Here is a 16,937-nt window from a genome sequence, read left to right as displayed (position 1 = left end):
GCAAGATACTCCTCATCATCTCATGGAATGGTACTTTACCTGAAAGGCTTTTCAAAAATGTTTATAACAGTGTTACTATCAACTTTACTTGTTCATTTTCTGCCAAAATGAAATTCACTGTTCTCTCAACAGGGTCTGGATCACAGAGCTTACTTAGCAAGTTCCATCCAGCGGAGAACATCAGGGGGAAGGCGGGGCCTCCCCCGAACCCGCTTGGGAGGTGGCTCTTGAGGTGCCAAGTGGAGCAAGGCCTCCTCGAGCAGGCGGATGCCCACAGGCTGCTGAAGGCTGGCCAGGCAGCCAGCACCGACAGAAGCTGGGTCCAGGCTCAGCAAGTCCGCGTGTTGGCAACTGATTTCCTGTGAAACCACAAACATATAGAGCTGTTTAGCTTGTGGTATGTTGACCAGATCTTCACAAGTGAATAATTCATTCTAGCAGGCATTAAGAAACGTTTTGATGTAAGTAGTGATATAACTAAAACTTTCTCTGCATAATTCTATTAAATTTTCCTAAACATTCAGTTTGCTTCAGAGGAGGAAGTGACTTTTTATTTTTACATTTACTTTTTAATTTAAAGCAGAAAATAACACCCACTAGAAAAATTGAAGATATATATATATATATATATTCTATAGAGACAAATAACAATTGCAGTTGTGAGGAATATTTAGCCTGAATTGATGAGAAAAGCAGCTAAGTCCTGGCCAGGTGGCTCAGTTGATTGGAGTATCATACTGTACACCAAAAGGCTGTGGGTTTGATTCCCGTCAGTCCATACCTAAGTCTTGAGTTCCATCCCCAGTCAGCGCCTATGGGAGGCAACCATTCGATGTTTCTCTCACATCGATGTCTTTCTCTCTCTCTCAATTTCTCTAAGAATCAGTAAAAACAAACAAACATATCCTCGGGTGAGGCCTAACATTTTTTTTAAAAAGCAGCTGAAACATAGATTTCATACCTCATCACCAAAAAGTAGGTACACTCAGCTCCAATATTCTTTTCAAAACCTTTCCCCCCATCTTTTTCACTCATGAATTATTATATTGACCTTTACTTTGTAACTCTCAATTTGAGAGTCCTATATCCACCAAAATCATGAGAAATAAATCCCAAATCAATACAGAGAATATGAACAATTCCTCCCATCCACACCAGCCTCTTCCCAACTCCCTCATGGCTGTGCCGGGCCTGGACCACTGGCTAAGTCTGACGGAGTTTCCACCAAGCCAACGTAAGCTCTACGTTAGGGGTCTTGGAATACAGACTCTCCAAAGTAAGCAAACATAAAAAATGTATGTCACTCTTAGAAGGAACCTAGTGGTAAAGAAAATCCAAATAAAATTCTATTTTAATTAATAACATAGCAAAGGCTCTTAGTTAAGATGTCAGATTTTGATATAACATTTTCTAATATGGAGAAGGAAGCCCAGAAGAAAATATTGTAAAATAAATATATTTTTAATTTTCAAGCAATCCCCTCATTCCATAAATATTTATTGAGTGCCTTCTATATTCCAGACACTATAAACAATGTTGTTTCTGACTGTATAAATTTTGAGATTTATTCCTACTTGCCCATGAGATGTCTTTCTCATGAGATGGTTGTAATGAACAAACAATTATTATTGGGATATCATTTCTTCATAAGTAAATATGTACTCATAATTTAGATGAGATCTGTAAGTCTGTTTTCAGGACGACTGACTATTCTGTATAATCCTGTTGACAGTATCATTTTACTTTATAAAGAACTAGAGGCCCGGTGCACGAAATTCGTGCGGGGGGTGGGGGTGGGGGAGGGTTGTCCCTCAGCCTGGCCTGCACACTCTCACAATCCGGGGCTCTCATAATCCGGGACCGCTAGCTTCTAACTGGGCTTTTATACCAAGTTTAATTTTGGATTTTCCTGTCACATATATTGTTTCTAAGTACAAATAAGTTACATCTACCCATCTGTAAGAGGTAACCAAACCAGAGTCCATTTCCTCTGTTAAATGTCTTGTGTTTGAACCTGGGAAACAAATCAAGTTTTGTTTTTCTAATTTATATTTTTTATTGTTGACACTATTGCAGATGCCCCCCTCTCCTCCCCCAGCAAAAGAAGTCTTACGGCATAGTCATGCAAAGGCAAAGTAGATAATGCATCTTATGAAGTGTGTGTAGACTTCTACCTGGATGCAGGCGACAAAAGGTGGAAAGAAAGAGTAAGTGGTGGCGAGAAAATGATTGAAGTCCTGGAGCAACTTTTGAGTAATGTTGCTTTTCTCAGACACGGTCTTGTGTTTGTCCATCTCTTTAATGATTGCAGAAAACAAGCTGCCAAAAAGTTGCTTTGCCATTATTGGGTCTCTCTGCAAAATATTCAAAAGGAAAAGAAATTAGGAACTGAAGTAAAAATTCTTTAATTTACCAACTATCAAAGCTTTATTTGAAAATACAAACTGTTGTACACATATCTACTAAAGATCTCATTTCTATTTAGAAACTTTTAACAGACATTGACAAGGGGAGAATGTGGAGTTTAACCAAAGATACCTGCTTGACATGTGCCTTCTGAAAGGCATGACAGCACAGACTGTGGACCCAGAGATATGAATTTAAAAGCTGGAATCACATATCTTAACTCCTGTGTGAGTCTGAGCCTTCAGATTCCGCATAGTTAAAATGGGGATAAACAGGACACATCTCATAGGGTTTTGGTAAGATTAGGCAAGATAATGTATGTCAAGTGCTCAGTGCGGTAACTGATAAAATCTTGGAGAAAATTAAATTTTCAGGTATTATCTTCACATGAACATCATTGTAAAGCTTAAAATAACTAACCAATGAGCTTAAATAAAATGCCCATTTTTAATTTTCAAGGTACCATCAAACTATTAAAACCATTAGTAGCTGTTTATGTGTCTTTCGAGTTTGGGCTATTTATCTCTAATGGCTTTAACCCTCATACTCCATGACCACGGGAACATTATCCTTTATTTGTGTCTATAACACCAATACTCAGAATAACTTCTGGCATGTTGTGTCTATATTTTTTAAATGAAGGCATGAGTGTATGAATAAATAAAAATTTAAAATTATTTTGTTTGATAAAAGCTGTGTCTGAAGAAAAAGTACAATTTGACTTATACTTTGCTTATTAATTTAAGTAATGTATTTGTCTTATAAAAAGTAATAATAGTTGCTATGTAAGATTTTAGAAAATATGGATTAGGAAAAAAGAAAATAAACATCACCCATATTGTACTACATCTAGTTACTGTCATGGCTGCTCTTGTACTGACACGCACACGCTTGTTTGGTGACCTGCTTTTTTCTTTTAGCATGTAGAGTCAGCTCTCCATATCTACAAGGCACTGGTTCTTATGTACAAATTTCTCTGTTTTCCAAGGAGTCCCACATGCTCATTCTGTCACAGTGACTGCAACAGTAATTAAGACAATAATGTCTCCAGAGCAACAGGATGCTGCTGCTGCTGGGCATGGCCGGCCGGCTGACATGCTCCTTGTTAGCTCTGTCCACACGTGAGGCTCCTAAGGCAGAACGGCAGGGCCAGGACAGCCACGGAGGCCTCTGTGACCCATCACTGCACCCAGTGCTTAGAACAGGCCCTGGCATACAGGCGGTGTCACTCCCTATATTAACATTTGTTGAATAAAATAATGGAATTTGAAGAATTAACAAAAATATAAGTAAATAAATTCCTCCCTAAAAAATAAGAAAAAAAATAGTCCTGCTTTTTCAAAAACAATATTTACCATCTTTATTTTTTCCAAGTACAAATGTGATGAACTTATTTGGACATGGGTGTCTCAACAGTTCCAGGCTTGCTAACCTATTACCATCATTACATATCAAGTTTGATAAAAGCTGTGTGGAGAGAAGCAAATCATGCCTAGGAGAGCAGGTGCCAACATTATTTTTGAGGGAGTGCTGTGAGCACATGTATGCAAGGCGCTAGAAGAACTGGGAACTAGTGGCAATGTAGAAAAAGCACTGGACCAGTCATCAAACAGGGAGAGCATTGTCCTTACGCCCCAACTAGGGAGGCATACAGCTTTAACCATACCACCCATTCTTTGCTAACCTTCAAGTCTTCATCTGTAAATGTATCTAGTCATTGCCTCAAGGGCACAAAATCACTGTGCGAATCTAATGAGAGAAATGTGAAAGCACTCCCTAATAACCAAGAGCTACTGCGAGGGTAACTACCTGGATCTATACATGGGATAAAAATGCACAGAATTTCACACACACACACACACACAAACACCAATGAAGAGGAAAATGATGAAAATGAACAGTCTGAAGTCTAGTTGATTCTACTGTAACAATGTCAATTTATAGGTCTTAATAATGTACACATTACATAAGAAGCACTATTGAAGGTAGCTAGATGAAGGGTACACAGGACTATGTACTAGTTTTGAAAATTCCTGTCAAACTATCATTATTTAGATTCAATAAAAAGCTTAAAAGACAGTAAGGGGCTGTGCAGATATAACCTATTATTATACTCTGGAAACTAAAGTACAATAAAATATAAGGCATTATATTTCACTAACTAGCATACTATATACTCTAAGCTCTTTAATTTAATATTTATTTCAATAAAAGTCAAAGGAATCATATTAGGCTTTTGGGGGATAAATATCCTGTTTTTGTCAAAGAATGCAGACAGGAAATTTCTACTCTGACATCCTGACGACTTAGAAAAACATGCCCAGTCCTCTGCTATCAGGAGAATTAACAGAGAAGGAAGAACACTGATCCCACAGATAAACGATAATCTCCCGATTCCCCGCCTCCTGCAAAGGATTTTAGATAAGCAATTCTTTTTTTTTTAAATATATTTTATTGATTTTTTTTACAGAGAGGAAGGGAGAGGGATAGAGAGCTAGAAACTCTACTATCGACAGAGAGAAACATCGATCAGCTGCCTCCTGCACACCCCCTATTGGGGATGTGCCTGCAACCAAGGTACATGCTCTTTACAGGAATCGAACCTGGGACCCTTCAGTCCGAAGACCTACGCTCTATCCACTGAGCCAAATGGGTTAGGGCTAGATAAGCAATTATTTAAATGGCTTAGCACAGGGATGGGCAAACTTTTTGACTCGAGGGCCACCATGGGTTCTTAAACTAGACCGGAGGGCCGGAACAAAAGCATGGATGGAGTGTTTGTGTGAACTAATATAAATTCAAAGTAAACATCATTACATAAAAGGGTACGGTCGTTTTTTTCAATAGTTTTATTCATTTCAAACCGCTGTAGTTTGCCCACGGCTGGCTTAGCACTTTGAAGAATACAATGATTTTTTGCACATTACTGCAGTCTAACATTGTTGGTAAGAAATTTAGGTATCACTCTCTGATGTCATGGATGAAAACATGACAACTCAGAGTACTAAGTGTCTTGACAAGGACTCCAACTGCCGGGATACCTTCCAGGTGACAAGTCAGAGTCTCACTACGTGAGAAGTTTCAGCCTCAGGAAATGACAGAGCCAACACTTGGATCAAGGTCTTTTAATCAAGTCCATTGTTTAGGACAAATCAGCACCTCATTTATGATACAGTGTAGCCTCGAACATTTTTCTTGAACAGGGTAGACCCCTGGAACTGTTATACCAGCGATCATGCAACCACAGAAAACGCAGTGCTCAAGGACCAACCTGGGCCACAGCTTGCAAGGGGGTGATCAGGCTGCTGTATTTAATCTGAATGTCGGGAAGGTCTCCTTGACGGTAACTTCTGTACAAAATGACTTGGGCATCCTGCTTCATTTTGAACTCACTCTTGATCTCCTATAATCATCAGAACCAAAGAAGATTTGAAATTTGAATTGTGATTAAGAAAATCAGTAGTACATGAGCTATGAAACTGAGAGTGCCCATCATTAACATAAAGGTGAATCAGTGACAATTTGTATCCAAAATGGTTTAGTCACTATCTGTTACCAGTCGATGATAGTTGATAAATCCGAAAGAAAAATCACTATGGTGAAAATGTTATTTTAATATTTACTAAAAGCAATCTGAATATTTGTAAAATAAGAGAAGTTGATGGAAAACATCTTAAAGCCATAAATCAGAGAGCTGTATTTCCTTAATTACTCTGAGAATAAACCTTGCCTATAAGGCCCAGGGTGATCACTACAGCCCCTCCTGTGATCGCCCAGGTCCTCCAGGCCCTGCTCACCCACAAAGGCCAGTTTGGGCCTTCCAATTAATCCTTAATCACCCACAAGCCCAACACTCCCCCATGCAGGGCCGTGGATCCCTGCTTGTCTCTTTGTCTAGAACAGTGGTCGGCAAACTCGTTAGTCAACAGAGCCAAATATCAACAGTACAATGATTGAAATTTCTTTTGAGAGCCAAATATTTTAAACTTAAACTATATAGGTAGGTACATTGTTATTAACTTAATTAGGGTACTCCTAAGGCTTAGGAAGAGCCACACTCAAGGGGCCAAAGAGCCACATGTGGCTTTTGAGCCGCAGTTTGCCGACCACGGGTCTAGAATGTCTTTCTATAGCATTTCACTCATCGTTTGGCTGTCATCTCAAACACCACCTTTTCCAAAAGGCTTCCCTCACTACTTCTCTCCCAGACAGGCTCATTCCTTGGTTAACGTCCGACATCACACGTTACGCGCGCCTCTGTGCCACTGGCACTGAGTAGAGCCAGATACTGAGCACAGGCCCCCAACAAACAAATGACCGCAGTGCAGGCTCTCCCACGCCTGCCGTTTTCCATGCCGTCCTTACTGAGTGGTTGGCCACCTCAGATGAGACACCGAGATCAGAGGCACGCATGGCCTCACACAGCAGGCCATTCTATGTTTCCTAATTACTAAAAAGTCCTTTTTCTCAGGCCAAAAGACCTCCCTGCGATTTACCCAACCATCCTGGTTTTCTCTCTTCCTTCTGCTGCCTAGATATTGTACTTCCTGCAGGCAAGCCCAGTGAGGTTTCAGGTTTCATGAGGAGCCCGGAGCCACTTCTGTGAGTGGGCAAAGTAAAAGGCCCTCCAGCTGTGATGGGGCCAGTGAGAAGGAGCATGAGATAAACTCAGCACGATGATTTTGGACCCTCGTCCTCAAAGAATAGTTGCAGTTACAGAGACAAGAGGAAGATGAAAAGTACATTTACTTTCCACAGAAGATACAGTGAAACCATTCAACCACTTCATACTCAGATGTGCAAGTTAATTAAGTGATTAAGGGTTTAAGCTGAGTTAGAACAAAGATGGGATTTTTTTATTCATAATCTTAAAAATTTTATCATAATTACTGATTGATAAGATTAAAGCTATGGCTAAAAAAACAATTTCATTATTTTCACATTTTGAGAAATGTTTACCTCTTAACTCATGCCTCAAATCACTGCTTTCCGCAGAGAGCTCTGACCTGTCTGCCTAGCCCCGCCCACCCCTTCCTCTGGGCCCACCATTCCCTCCCCATCCATGCACCTCCAAAGAGTAGCTGGTTGTAACGTGGCCTCACCCCCGAGCCCCTAGCCATAGATGAGTGGTCCCCAAATGGCCCCCGACCTGAGGTGGGTCAAGACTCTGGCCTTGAGGCAGAGAGTGGGGCAATCCCTTCTCTGCAGCTACAGTCATGATATGTAAAACTCAGGAGTCATTGGTGGCCATGGTTCCACCACATAGAGAAGGTCAGTCTGTTCAGAGAACAAATCAAGCTGAAGAGAGGCTGAGAGAAGGGGCAGCGATGGGGCCCTCCAGGGCCTGTGAGCCAAGACACACCACAGGTTCAGGGGACGACCCACACGTTTCATTCGGAGATACCACAACTCACCAGTGAGTCATGAATGCCCTTTCATTTCCAAGAGTCAGAGGAGACTTTCATTCACAAATAACTTCAAGTCCTATACTGCTGCTTCTCTGATTTTGGTTTATAGACCAATGTTAGAACCAGTATCTGGCAGGAAGCTTGTTTCCTTAGTACACATATATAAAACAGGTATTTCAAACCAATCAAATTCTTGAGAAAAGATACAAACCTTCTTTCGTTTTTGCTCAGCAATACCTTTTTTCGCATAAATCAAATGGATCTTTTCTTGGTCCTTTAAAAATCGTCTGCGTAATCTTAATATATCTACCCGACTGTCTGTACCTGAAGAATAAAAAGCCGGTTGGTTATAATTGGCCACTTCAACACTTGCCTCGGCCCCAGAATCTCCTAAAATAAACATGAGGTTGTTTTCTTACCTCCATTTTTTTTTCTTATCTCCATTTTTAATTTTATTTAGTTTTTCTTTTCTTTCTCTCTCTCTCTCTCTTTTTTAAAACGATACAAACCTGTGCAATGAAGATGATGAACCAGTTTTGGAAGCTACAGAACAGAAAATTTAAGTAACTCAGTCCTAGTGCTGCAGTAGAACAATGATGGTGGAAAGGACTTGGAAGGCTCGGCCCTGGCAGCACCAGGCCCTCCAGGGAAGGGAGGAAAGTGCGGCTGCAGCAGGAGGTGTGCTGTGAAAGCACAGCCCTCGTGGTGTGGGTGCAGAGCTGGGGGAACGGACATAGGGTCTCTGAGTGAAAAGGGCCAGCCCGCTGGAAGCAGAGGAAACAGTGACCAGTAAGACACAGGGATAGCCTGAAGGTAAGACATTGGAGATTCTGTCCCTGGATAACCAACCAGCACAAAAGAGCAGACAGAGATATGGACATGTCTCAAGGGCCCAGTCCAGACTGACCTTGCTGAGTGAAGACCACAGTTAGCACACACGCCCTTTCGTAAGCTATACCGCATGCCTTTTTAGTGCCCTACTTGGGACACATTAAAAAAGTAAAACATCATCGAGTATTTTGAGCAAAGCTTCAAATATGAAAGATAGAAACCAAAATAAACAGGGATGAGCAGTTGCTGAAATCAGATCATTCAGGAAAAAATTTTCAAAAATTATCATTTATCACGAAGATAAGAATAGATATTGTATCCATGGATCAAGGACTTAAGGGATGTTCAGGGAACAAAAACAGCTTATGGAAATTAAAAATATGGTATCATAACATAAAAGCGAGGGTTAGAAGATAAAACAGAAGAAATTTCTCAGAATAGAGAGCAAAAAGGACAAAACAAGAAGAAAATTAGAAGGATAATCCATAAGATCTGACATGCAAGCAACAGGATTTCAAAAAGAGAAAACTGAAATGAGGAAATCATCAACAAAATCACCCAAGAATATTCCAGAACTAGAATAGATGAGTTAGCAGTCTGACAGGGCCCTAGAAAAATGGACTAAAATAGACCAAAGAACACTCTGTGAAATTTCCTAAACCTGGTTGAAAAGAGGAAGACCCTAAGAGTGTCCAAAGAGAAAAGATCAAGTTCTTACAAAGGATCAACAAAGAGATGACATCAGGTTTCTCAACCACAGCCCGTGGAACAGGAAACTGACGAGTTCACACTCCGAATTCTAGAGCTACATCACCCATTAGGTGTGAGTGCTACCAACAGCAATGTGCGGCATCAAAGCACCAACAAGAAGCAGACTGCTTCTGACCCACCCCCTTTCTCGGGAAGCTGCCTAAGGAGATGTTAGACCCAGAGAAGGAACTGAACCCAGGAAGGAGGATCAGGACAGGCGAACAGACCCTCGGGCTGTGGGGGTGGTCTCTAGACAACCGCTAAGCAGAAACCCCACCCAGGCCGCTCCCGGAGAGGTTTCTTTAAGAATCTGAGACATTTATATGTTGGGATACAATAAAACTATACAACTCTGAGGAGATTTGGTGATAAATACGTAGAAATCTGAGCATCTCAAACAAAATAATTATGAATACACAGGAAAAATTATTGTATGAAAAGGAAAGGAAATTATGGAATCACTCATGGTTCAGCCACAAATACTAGTTATGTAGCCAAGATAAAAGGAAACTGAATAGCGATGAAACAAAGACTAAGACAATTATATCAGAGGATGAAGGCACAGGAAGGACTCATTGTGTGTGTGTGTGTGTGTGTGTGTGAGAGAGAGAGAGAGAGAGAGACAGAGAGAGACAGAGAGAGAGACAGAGAGACAGAGAGACAGAGACAGACATGGGTGTGAGGGACAAGAGGGAGACAAATTCTAACGTCCGTAACATGAAGTCAAAACCATAACTAATACTGAAAAAAAGAAAGATGGCAATATAAAAAAGACTGTGGAGAGATGGAAGCAAGTAACAAAAACTTGACTAAAAGGATATAAGTGGTTGCATCTCTCACTTCTTATAACAAGCTGTGGAAAAATATTTGACTCTTCAAACTATATGCATTTATTACTCTGATACAAATAACTAAAGGAAACTAAAATAAAAAATTAAATAAAATGATTGAAAAGTGATATTTTAATTAGATTACAACTTCAAGTTTTTAAACTGCATTCCCTTTTAATGATAATAAACAGTAATATATAAGTACTAATTCACTGTATATTATGAACCTCCAAATGTTCCTCTTCAGGCAAAAAGAAATGCATATACTGTGAGGAAGGCAAGATATGAAATATTTGAAATCGACAAAGGTACATGGGAAGATTCAAGTATATTAATTAAATTACTATTAGCATTTATTTACCTACTCAGTTCTATGACTGAGTTTTTTCAAACCCATATATAAAATGTCTATCGGAAATAGTTTAAAAATTAGGTTTCACCTCTTACCTTTATTATTTTATATACATGGTTCCCCAATTCTACCTATATCAGTCATGGCATATTTTCACTCTAAAAATGTAGAAAGGGGAAAACTGTGCAACAATTTGAATTGTGGACAGTAACTCCTATCACCCCCGTTCAATAAAGAAACTAGTCCAGCTGGTCACCAGCAGTCACCACACATTAACTGAACTGCAGACTGTCCCAAATGCACACCAACTTTTAGCAATTCTAAAGAAAGCTGCGCATGCCCATGGGCTGAAGATAAGAAATCATAAAGGGTCAGAGAGACAACTTACAAGCAATGGGAAGGTGATAGTCACTTTGGAAGTTCATTTTAACTTTGGGGCTTTTCACAATCAAAGTGACAGGAAGGACAGAGAGCCATGCACTCTTGCTGGATCTTATACTGGTTTGATGGAAAAACATAAGAGGAAAAAGACTAAATAAAAAAAGCTGGTTGGCAGTGATCAGTGTGAAGGAACAGACAGAGGAATGGGTTCATTGGCCCTCTGTCAAATTCACAGTTATGAACAAAAAGAAGGCTGGATAGATTTACCTTTCTATATAAAATTTAGAGAAGGGTCCATAACCACAAATGTGCTACATGAAAGTGTGAAAAAGAGTAGTTGGGAGTAAGGAAAGTATGTTGTGTATTTTTACGTTCCTACAATTAAATAAAAAGAAATTTAACTTTGCTAATTTTACTTCTATTTATCTAAATCCATATGTTGGCATTTTCCCAGGGTTCTGTCTTGGGACCTTTTTCTCTTCATATTTTCTTCCTCTGGGTTTTCGCTCACTCCCAGCGCTACAGTTCTCGTAAGGAGCTAACTTCCTAACTGACCTCTCTCAGCCCTCTCAGCACTGGGTCTGTGAGCCCTGCCAGCATTTCCCACTCGGCTGTCTTAGCATCACCCAAGGGCTCACCCGGTCTCTCCAACCCCACCCTCTTCTTTTTTGAATCGGAGACTTAGCTTACTAATCCAGGTCAACGTGTGGCTGCCTTGACCTCCACCTCTCAGTCCTCCTCAGGCACTCCACATGCTGTTCCACACCAACGACCCCAACAGGTCATTCGGAGACCCTGTGCCTATCTCTGCTTGGTTCACTACCTGAAGGTGTGGGGTTCATTCCTAAAGCCACACCCCACACTCGCAAGCCTGCTTTCTAGGCTTTCTTTACTTCACTCCCAGTGCGCTGAAGCATCTGCCTAACCGGACTGCTACAGTGCAGGCTGGAGTGGGCTCTCACTCAACGTTCACTGTGCTGATCTGAGTCTCTCCCACCACCCAATACATTCCCTACTTCTCCCTCTCCCTCCCCATCCTCTCCCTCCCAGTATCTCGATCCCCAAGGCTAGTCTCAAAGGCCACCTCCTCCACCAGCCTTTCCTGGATTTAACTTGGAGACTGAGCTTACTAATCCTGCCTCAACTCTTGATCGCCTACCTATTGCCTCACCCAACCCTATTGTTCTGGAAAGTCACTAAATAAATCGATTGAGTTCAATTTATCCAACAGCTTTACTGGAACACATAAAACTATAATTTCAACATGGTAAATGCCCAGACAACATTCACTCAACTAAATTATAATGGTATTGATTACAGGTTATAAGGATATGTGAATACAATCAGAAATGTCCTTTCTTTATCTAAGCCTCTGCATTGATTTATAGGGCAGGCCATTTTAAACACATTTCAATAATCTTACTTTACCTTTTGCTTTGTTATCCACCGTGTCCCCTGGAAGGGCCAGCCTTTTTTTCCCAAAATCAGGTCCCACTGACTTCAAGGGTGCTATCTTTAATTTCTCACTCCTCTTGTGAGCAAACAGTAAGGAGGAAGACAAGGAATCAGATGATGAAGAAACCGCATAGTCCACCAGCGGGTCAATACTGCTCCCAGTCAGCCAGTTAAAGGAGCTTCTTCCATCTGCAAAAGGCACGACCAGAGCATTTCACAGCAGCTCGGAACGGCACGCCCTGCCAGCCTACCCCACCCCACTGCACCGGGCAGCTCCAACGCCACAACACACCGGGGAGACGATGGGGTATCGTCCTGGTGGCACGTGGGGCCTACGCGTGCTCACCTGCGACAGGGACTGGGAACAGCTTCTCCAGGGATACAGTCATGTCACAGGAGGAGACATGGCGTGGAAGGTCCGGGAGGTCACGCGTGGACAACCCCGGGCAGCTCAGGCGGCTGAGCCTGTGTCCTCACTTAAGTATTGAACTTATCACCTGTTCTTTCAAGCTGCTGTGACCATTCCAGGAATGATGTTTTGTATCTACTATAAAGTACTAAGGTCCCTGATTTCTAATATCAGTGTCATAAAATTTCCATTGTAATTATTCAACTTAGAACTATTTCTAGAACCAATAGAATGTGAAAAAATTTATATAAAAGAAAAATGTTGAAATGTTTCTATGAAATAGTTTAGATATTTTACTCTAAACTTGCACTTTGATGATCAAAAAAACCAGTTGAACCATTTAAGAAAAAAAGTTTAATATACTATAAACATCCTATATAATAAAAGCCTAATATGCTAAGTGTCCGGTTGTCCATTCAACCAATCTAAGCGTAATATGCTAATGATATGCTAAGGCTACTCAGCTGCTTGCCATGACGTGCACTGACCACCAGGGGGCAGGTGCTCCAACCAGTAGGTTAGCTTGCTGCTGGGGTCCGGACAATCAGGACTGAGCCAGATGGGCAGGACACACCCTGGAGGCCTCCCGCGGCCCTTCCCCAGCTGGCCAACCTCCTACATCCCTTCCCAGCCCCGATCGTGCACTCGTGGAGTCCCTTGGCCTGGCCTGTGCCCTCTCGCAATCTGGGACCCCTCAGGGGATGTTGGAAAGCCGGTTTCAGCCCGAGGGTAGAACAACCGGTTGCTATGACGTGCACTAACCACCAGGGGACAGACACTCAACTCAGGAGCTGCCCCCTGGTGGTCAGTGCACTCCCACAAGGGGCGCTCTGCTCAACCAGACGCCGGGCTCATGGCTGGCGAGCGCATGGCAATGGGAGGAGCCTCTCTCACCTCCGTGGCAGCGCTAAGGATGTCTGACTGCCAAGCTGGGGAGCGGGCCTAAGCCATCAGTTGGACATCCTTCAAGGGCTCCAGGACTGTGAGAGGGCGCAGGCTGGGCTGAGGTACCCTCCACCCCGAGTGCACAAAATTCATACACCGGGCCTCTAGTAGTAAATAAACTTGGTTTGCCTCTACTTTGCTTCAGAGATATGGGGTTTTGAATTTGATGCACTAAACAGATTTTTCTGGGGGGAAACAAAACAGAACATAATATACTAAAACTTTTCTTCTTTTTTCCAGTCAGAAATAATCCTTTTCCCCTGTTTAAAAATATTGTTGTAAAATATTTATAATATCAAATCGAATATTTTAACCATGTTTAAGTCTAAAGTTCTATGGCACCAAGTACATTTCTCTGCTTGGGCAACCATCACACCATCCACTCTCACCACTGTCTCCGTCGTTTCAAACTGAAGCGCCACACCCCACTATCCCCACCCCAGGCCCTGGAAACCACTCTTCTACTCTCTGTCTCTAAGAACTTGACTACTCTAGGGACTTCAGTCCTTTCTCCTTTAACGGACATCTTTTTTTGTGGTTCTCATCACTTTTTCCTATTATCTCTTCACTTCTCACAAATGGTCAGTGTTCTTACAGTAGAGGCCGTTTCCAAAGTAACAGTGCCTGGCGCACAGAGGTAGGTGTTCAGACGGAAGGTTACCTGTGTTTTGTGTCGGTGTGAAATCATACTGCTGTTGGGTGGCCCGTATCTGCCGAGTCACAGCCCCTTGAGCAGAAAGGGATCCTTCCTGCGACCAGGTCTGGAGAGCGCTCTGAGAAGTCTGAGTCTCAATGAACATAGGAGTGAGGACCGTACTTCGAAAACGCCAGTCAGAATCAATGGTGTATTCCTGCATGTAAGAGAATGTCAAATACAATGATGGTCCTTCTTTAGCAACTTGGGCGTATTTTTATTTAAAACCCAATGGTATTATCAGCAAGTATCTACTATAACTTCATATCTCTGTGGGAAGCAACTGAAGATTCTTTTCTGATCTAAATTTTTTTAACTAAATAATCATTTGCCAACTAGAAAAACTAACTGGTACTGGGGGAGAAAAACCATTTTTCTACTCTTTAACATTCAATGCCATAGTCAATAATATCACAACACAACTGCAACAAGTTAAATGACTCAACTCCTTCCTAAATACTCACCACGTGCCCAGCACTGGGCACAATTCTAGGAATACAAGCATGAGTAGATCAGATCAGGCTCTGCTGCCCAGGAGCTTGGGCGGAGATGAAGTGAACTCTTTGTTTAATGTGTAAATCATAGTTGTTAAGGCTGCCAGGAGATGGCATAAACATGCACAGGGTGGATAGGAGGAGTGATGGAAGGAGAGAAAGAATTATGGAGAAAGGAAAATTTAAGTGGAGATTGAAAGAATGAGAAGTGTGAGCTGTGTGCAGGGAGTGTAGACAGAGGTGGGTAGAGTAAATGTGTTTCAGAAAGGAATATGTGAGTATTCCAAGTTTAAAAAAAACTCAACATCATTAATCATCAGGGAAATGCAAACCAAAACCACAAGATATCCCAACTGTTAGAATGGCTAGTATCAGGAAGACACACAACAAGTGTTGGCAAGACTGTGGAGAAAAGGGAACCCTTGTGCACTGTTGGTAGTAATGTAAATGGGTGCAGCCACTATGGAAAACAGTGAGGCAATTCCTCAAAAAATTACAAATAGATCTACCATATTACCCAGCAATCCCACTTCTGGGTATTTTTCTGAAGGAAACAAAAACACTAAGTTAAAAAAATACTGCATCCCCCACAGTCATTGTAGCATTATTTACAACAAGAGGTCCGGTGCACAAATTTGTGCACGGGTGGGGTCCCTCAGCCTGGCCAGCAGTAAGGGCCAATCAGGGCCATCTCACCCAGTCCCGATCCGGATGATTGGGGCTGGCCGGCGGGGAAAGGGGACCATGTGAAGTTGGCCGGCCAGCCCTGCAGGAGGTTGGCTGGCTGGCCGGTTGGCTGGCAGTGGGAGGTTGGCTGTGGGAGTGTACTGACTACCAGGGGGTAGCTCCTGCACTGAACCTCTACCCCCTGGTGGTCAGTACATGTCACAACAACCAGTAGACTGGTTGTTCGGTTGTTTGGTCGCTTAGGCTTTTATATAGATAGATAGATAGATAAGACATGGAAGAACCTAAGTGTCCACTGATAAAGCACATGTGGTGTATATATGTACAATGGAATATTATCCACCCATAAAAAGAAAATCTTGCCATTTGCAACAACATGGATGAACCTTAAGGACATTATGCTAAATGTAGGAAGTCAGAGGAAGACACATGTGATCACTTAGATGATGGAATCTAAACAAAAAAACCCCCAACAAAACAAAACAAAAAAATTGAACTGATAAAGAGAGCAGATTGGAGGTTGCCAGGTGGAGGTGAGGGATGGGTAAAATGGGTCAAGGGGGTCAAAAGGCACAAATTCCAGTTATAAAATAAGTAAGTCTGAAAAGTAATGTACAACATTGTTACTATCAATATATATAAAAGCCTAAGCAACCGTTACGACCGAACGACCGGATGACCGCTTGACTGGTCGCTATGACATGCACTGACCACCAGGGGGCAGGTATTCAATGCAGGAGCTGCACCCTGGTGGTCAGTGTGCTCCCACAGCCAACCTCTGCCAGTACCCCCTCTCCAGTCGGCCAACCTCCCACAGTCCCTCCCCTTATCTCTCCCCACTGCCAGCAGGCCCCAATCGGCCCATCCCCAACTGGGACTGGGTGAGACGGCCCCGATCAGCCATGATTGCCGGCCAGGCCTAAGGACTCCACCCATGCAAGAATTCATGCACCAGGCCTCTAGTAGTTTTATGCACTGTATAAATTTGAGAGTTGCTAAGAGAGCAGATCTTAAAAGGTCTCAAGAAAAATATGTGTATTGTGATGGATGTTAACTAGACTTAGTATGATCATTTTGCAATATATACAATTATCAAATCGTTATGTTGTATACCTAAAACTAATACGTTACATGTCAATTATCTATATAAGTAAAGCCCTAATATGCAAATAGACCGAACGGCAGAACAACCGAACAACTGAACAAGAGGTTGCTCTGATGTGTGCTGACCACCAGGGGGCATATGCAGAACATGGCAGGCGTTGGCCACAGCTGGATGGTGGAGCAGATGAGCA

The 16,937-nt window shown here is 42.1% G+C and overlaps 1 protein-coding gene across 1 annotated transcript in view; it reads right to left on the bottom strand.

The window, feature by feature from the left end:
- The window catches only part of PRKDC (protein kinase, DNA-activated, catalytic polypeptide), a gene marked incomplete at its 5' end in the record, with an annotated part of 202,177 nt that overhangs the window by 49,157 nt on the left and 136,083 nt on the right, over nucleotides 1-16,937 (bottom strand). Inside the window, 6 exon segments of the mRNA XM_015568649.1 lie at nucleotides 154-359; nucleotides 2,175-2,354; nucleotides 5,678-5,809; nucleotides 8,026-8,138; nucleotides 12,387-12,602; nucleotides 14,429-14,618. Of these exon segments, the coding sequence (XP_015424135.1) occupies nucleotides 154-359; nucleotides 2,175-2,354; nucleotides 5,678-5,809; nucleotides 8,026-8,138; nucleotides 12,387-12,602; nucleotides 14,429-14,618 (1,037 nt within the window).

This window comes from Myotis davidii, unplaced genomic scaffold (assembly GCF_000327345.1).
Source record: "Myotis davidii unplaced genomic scaffold, ASM32734v1 scaffold452, whole genome shotgun sequence".
Taxonomy (NCBI): domain Eukaryota; kingdom Metazoa; phylum Chordata; class Mammalia; order Chiroptera; family Vespertilionidae; genus Myotis; species Myotis davidii.
The sequence above is the reverse complement of the archived record's forward strand: the minus strand, read 5'-3'. Positions and strand labels throughout refer to the sequence as shown.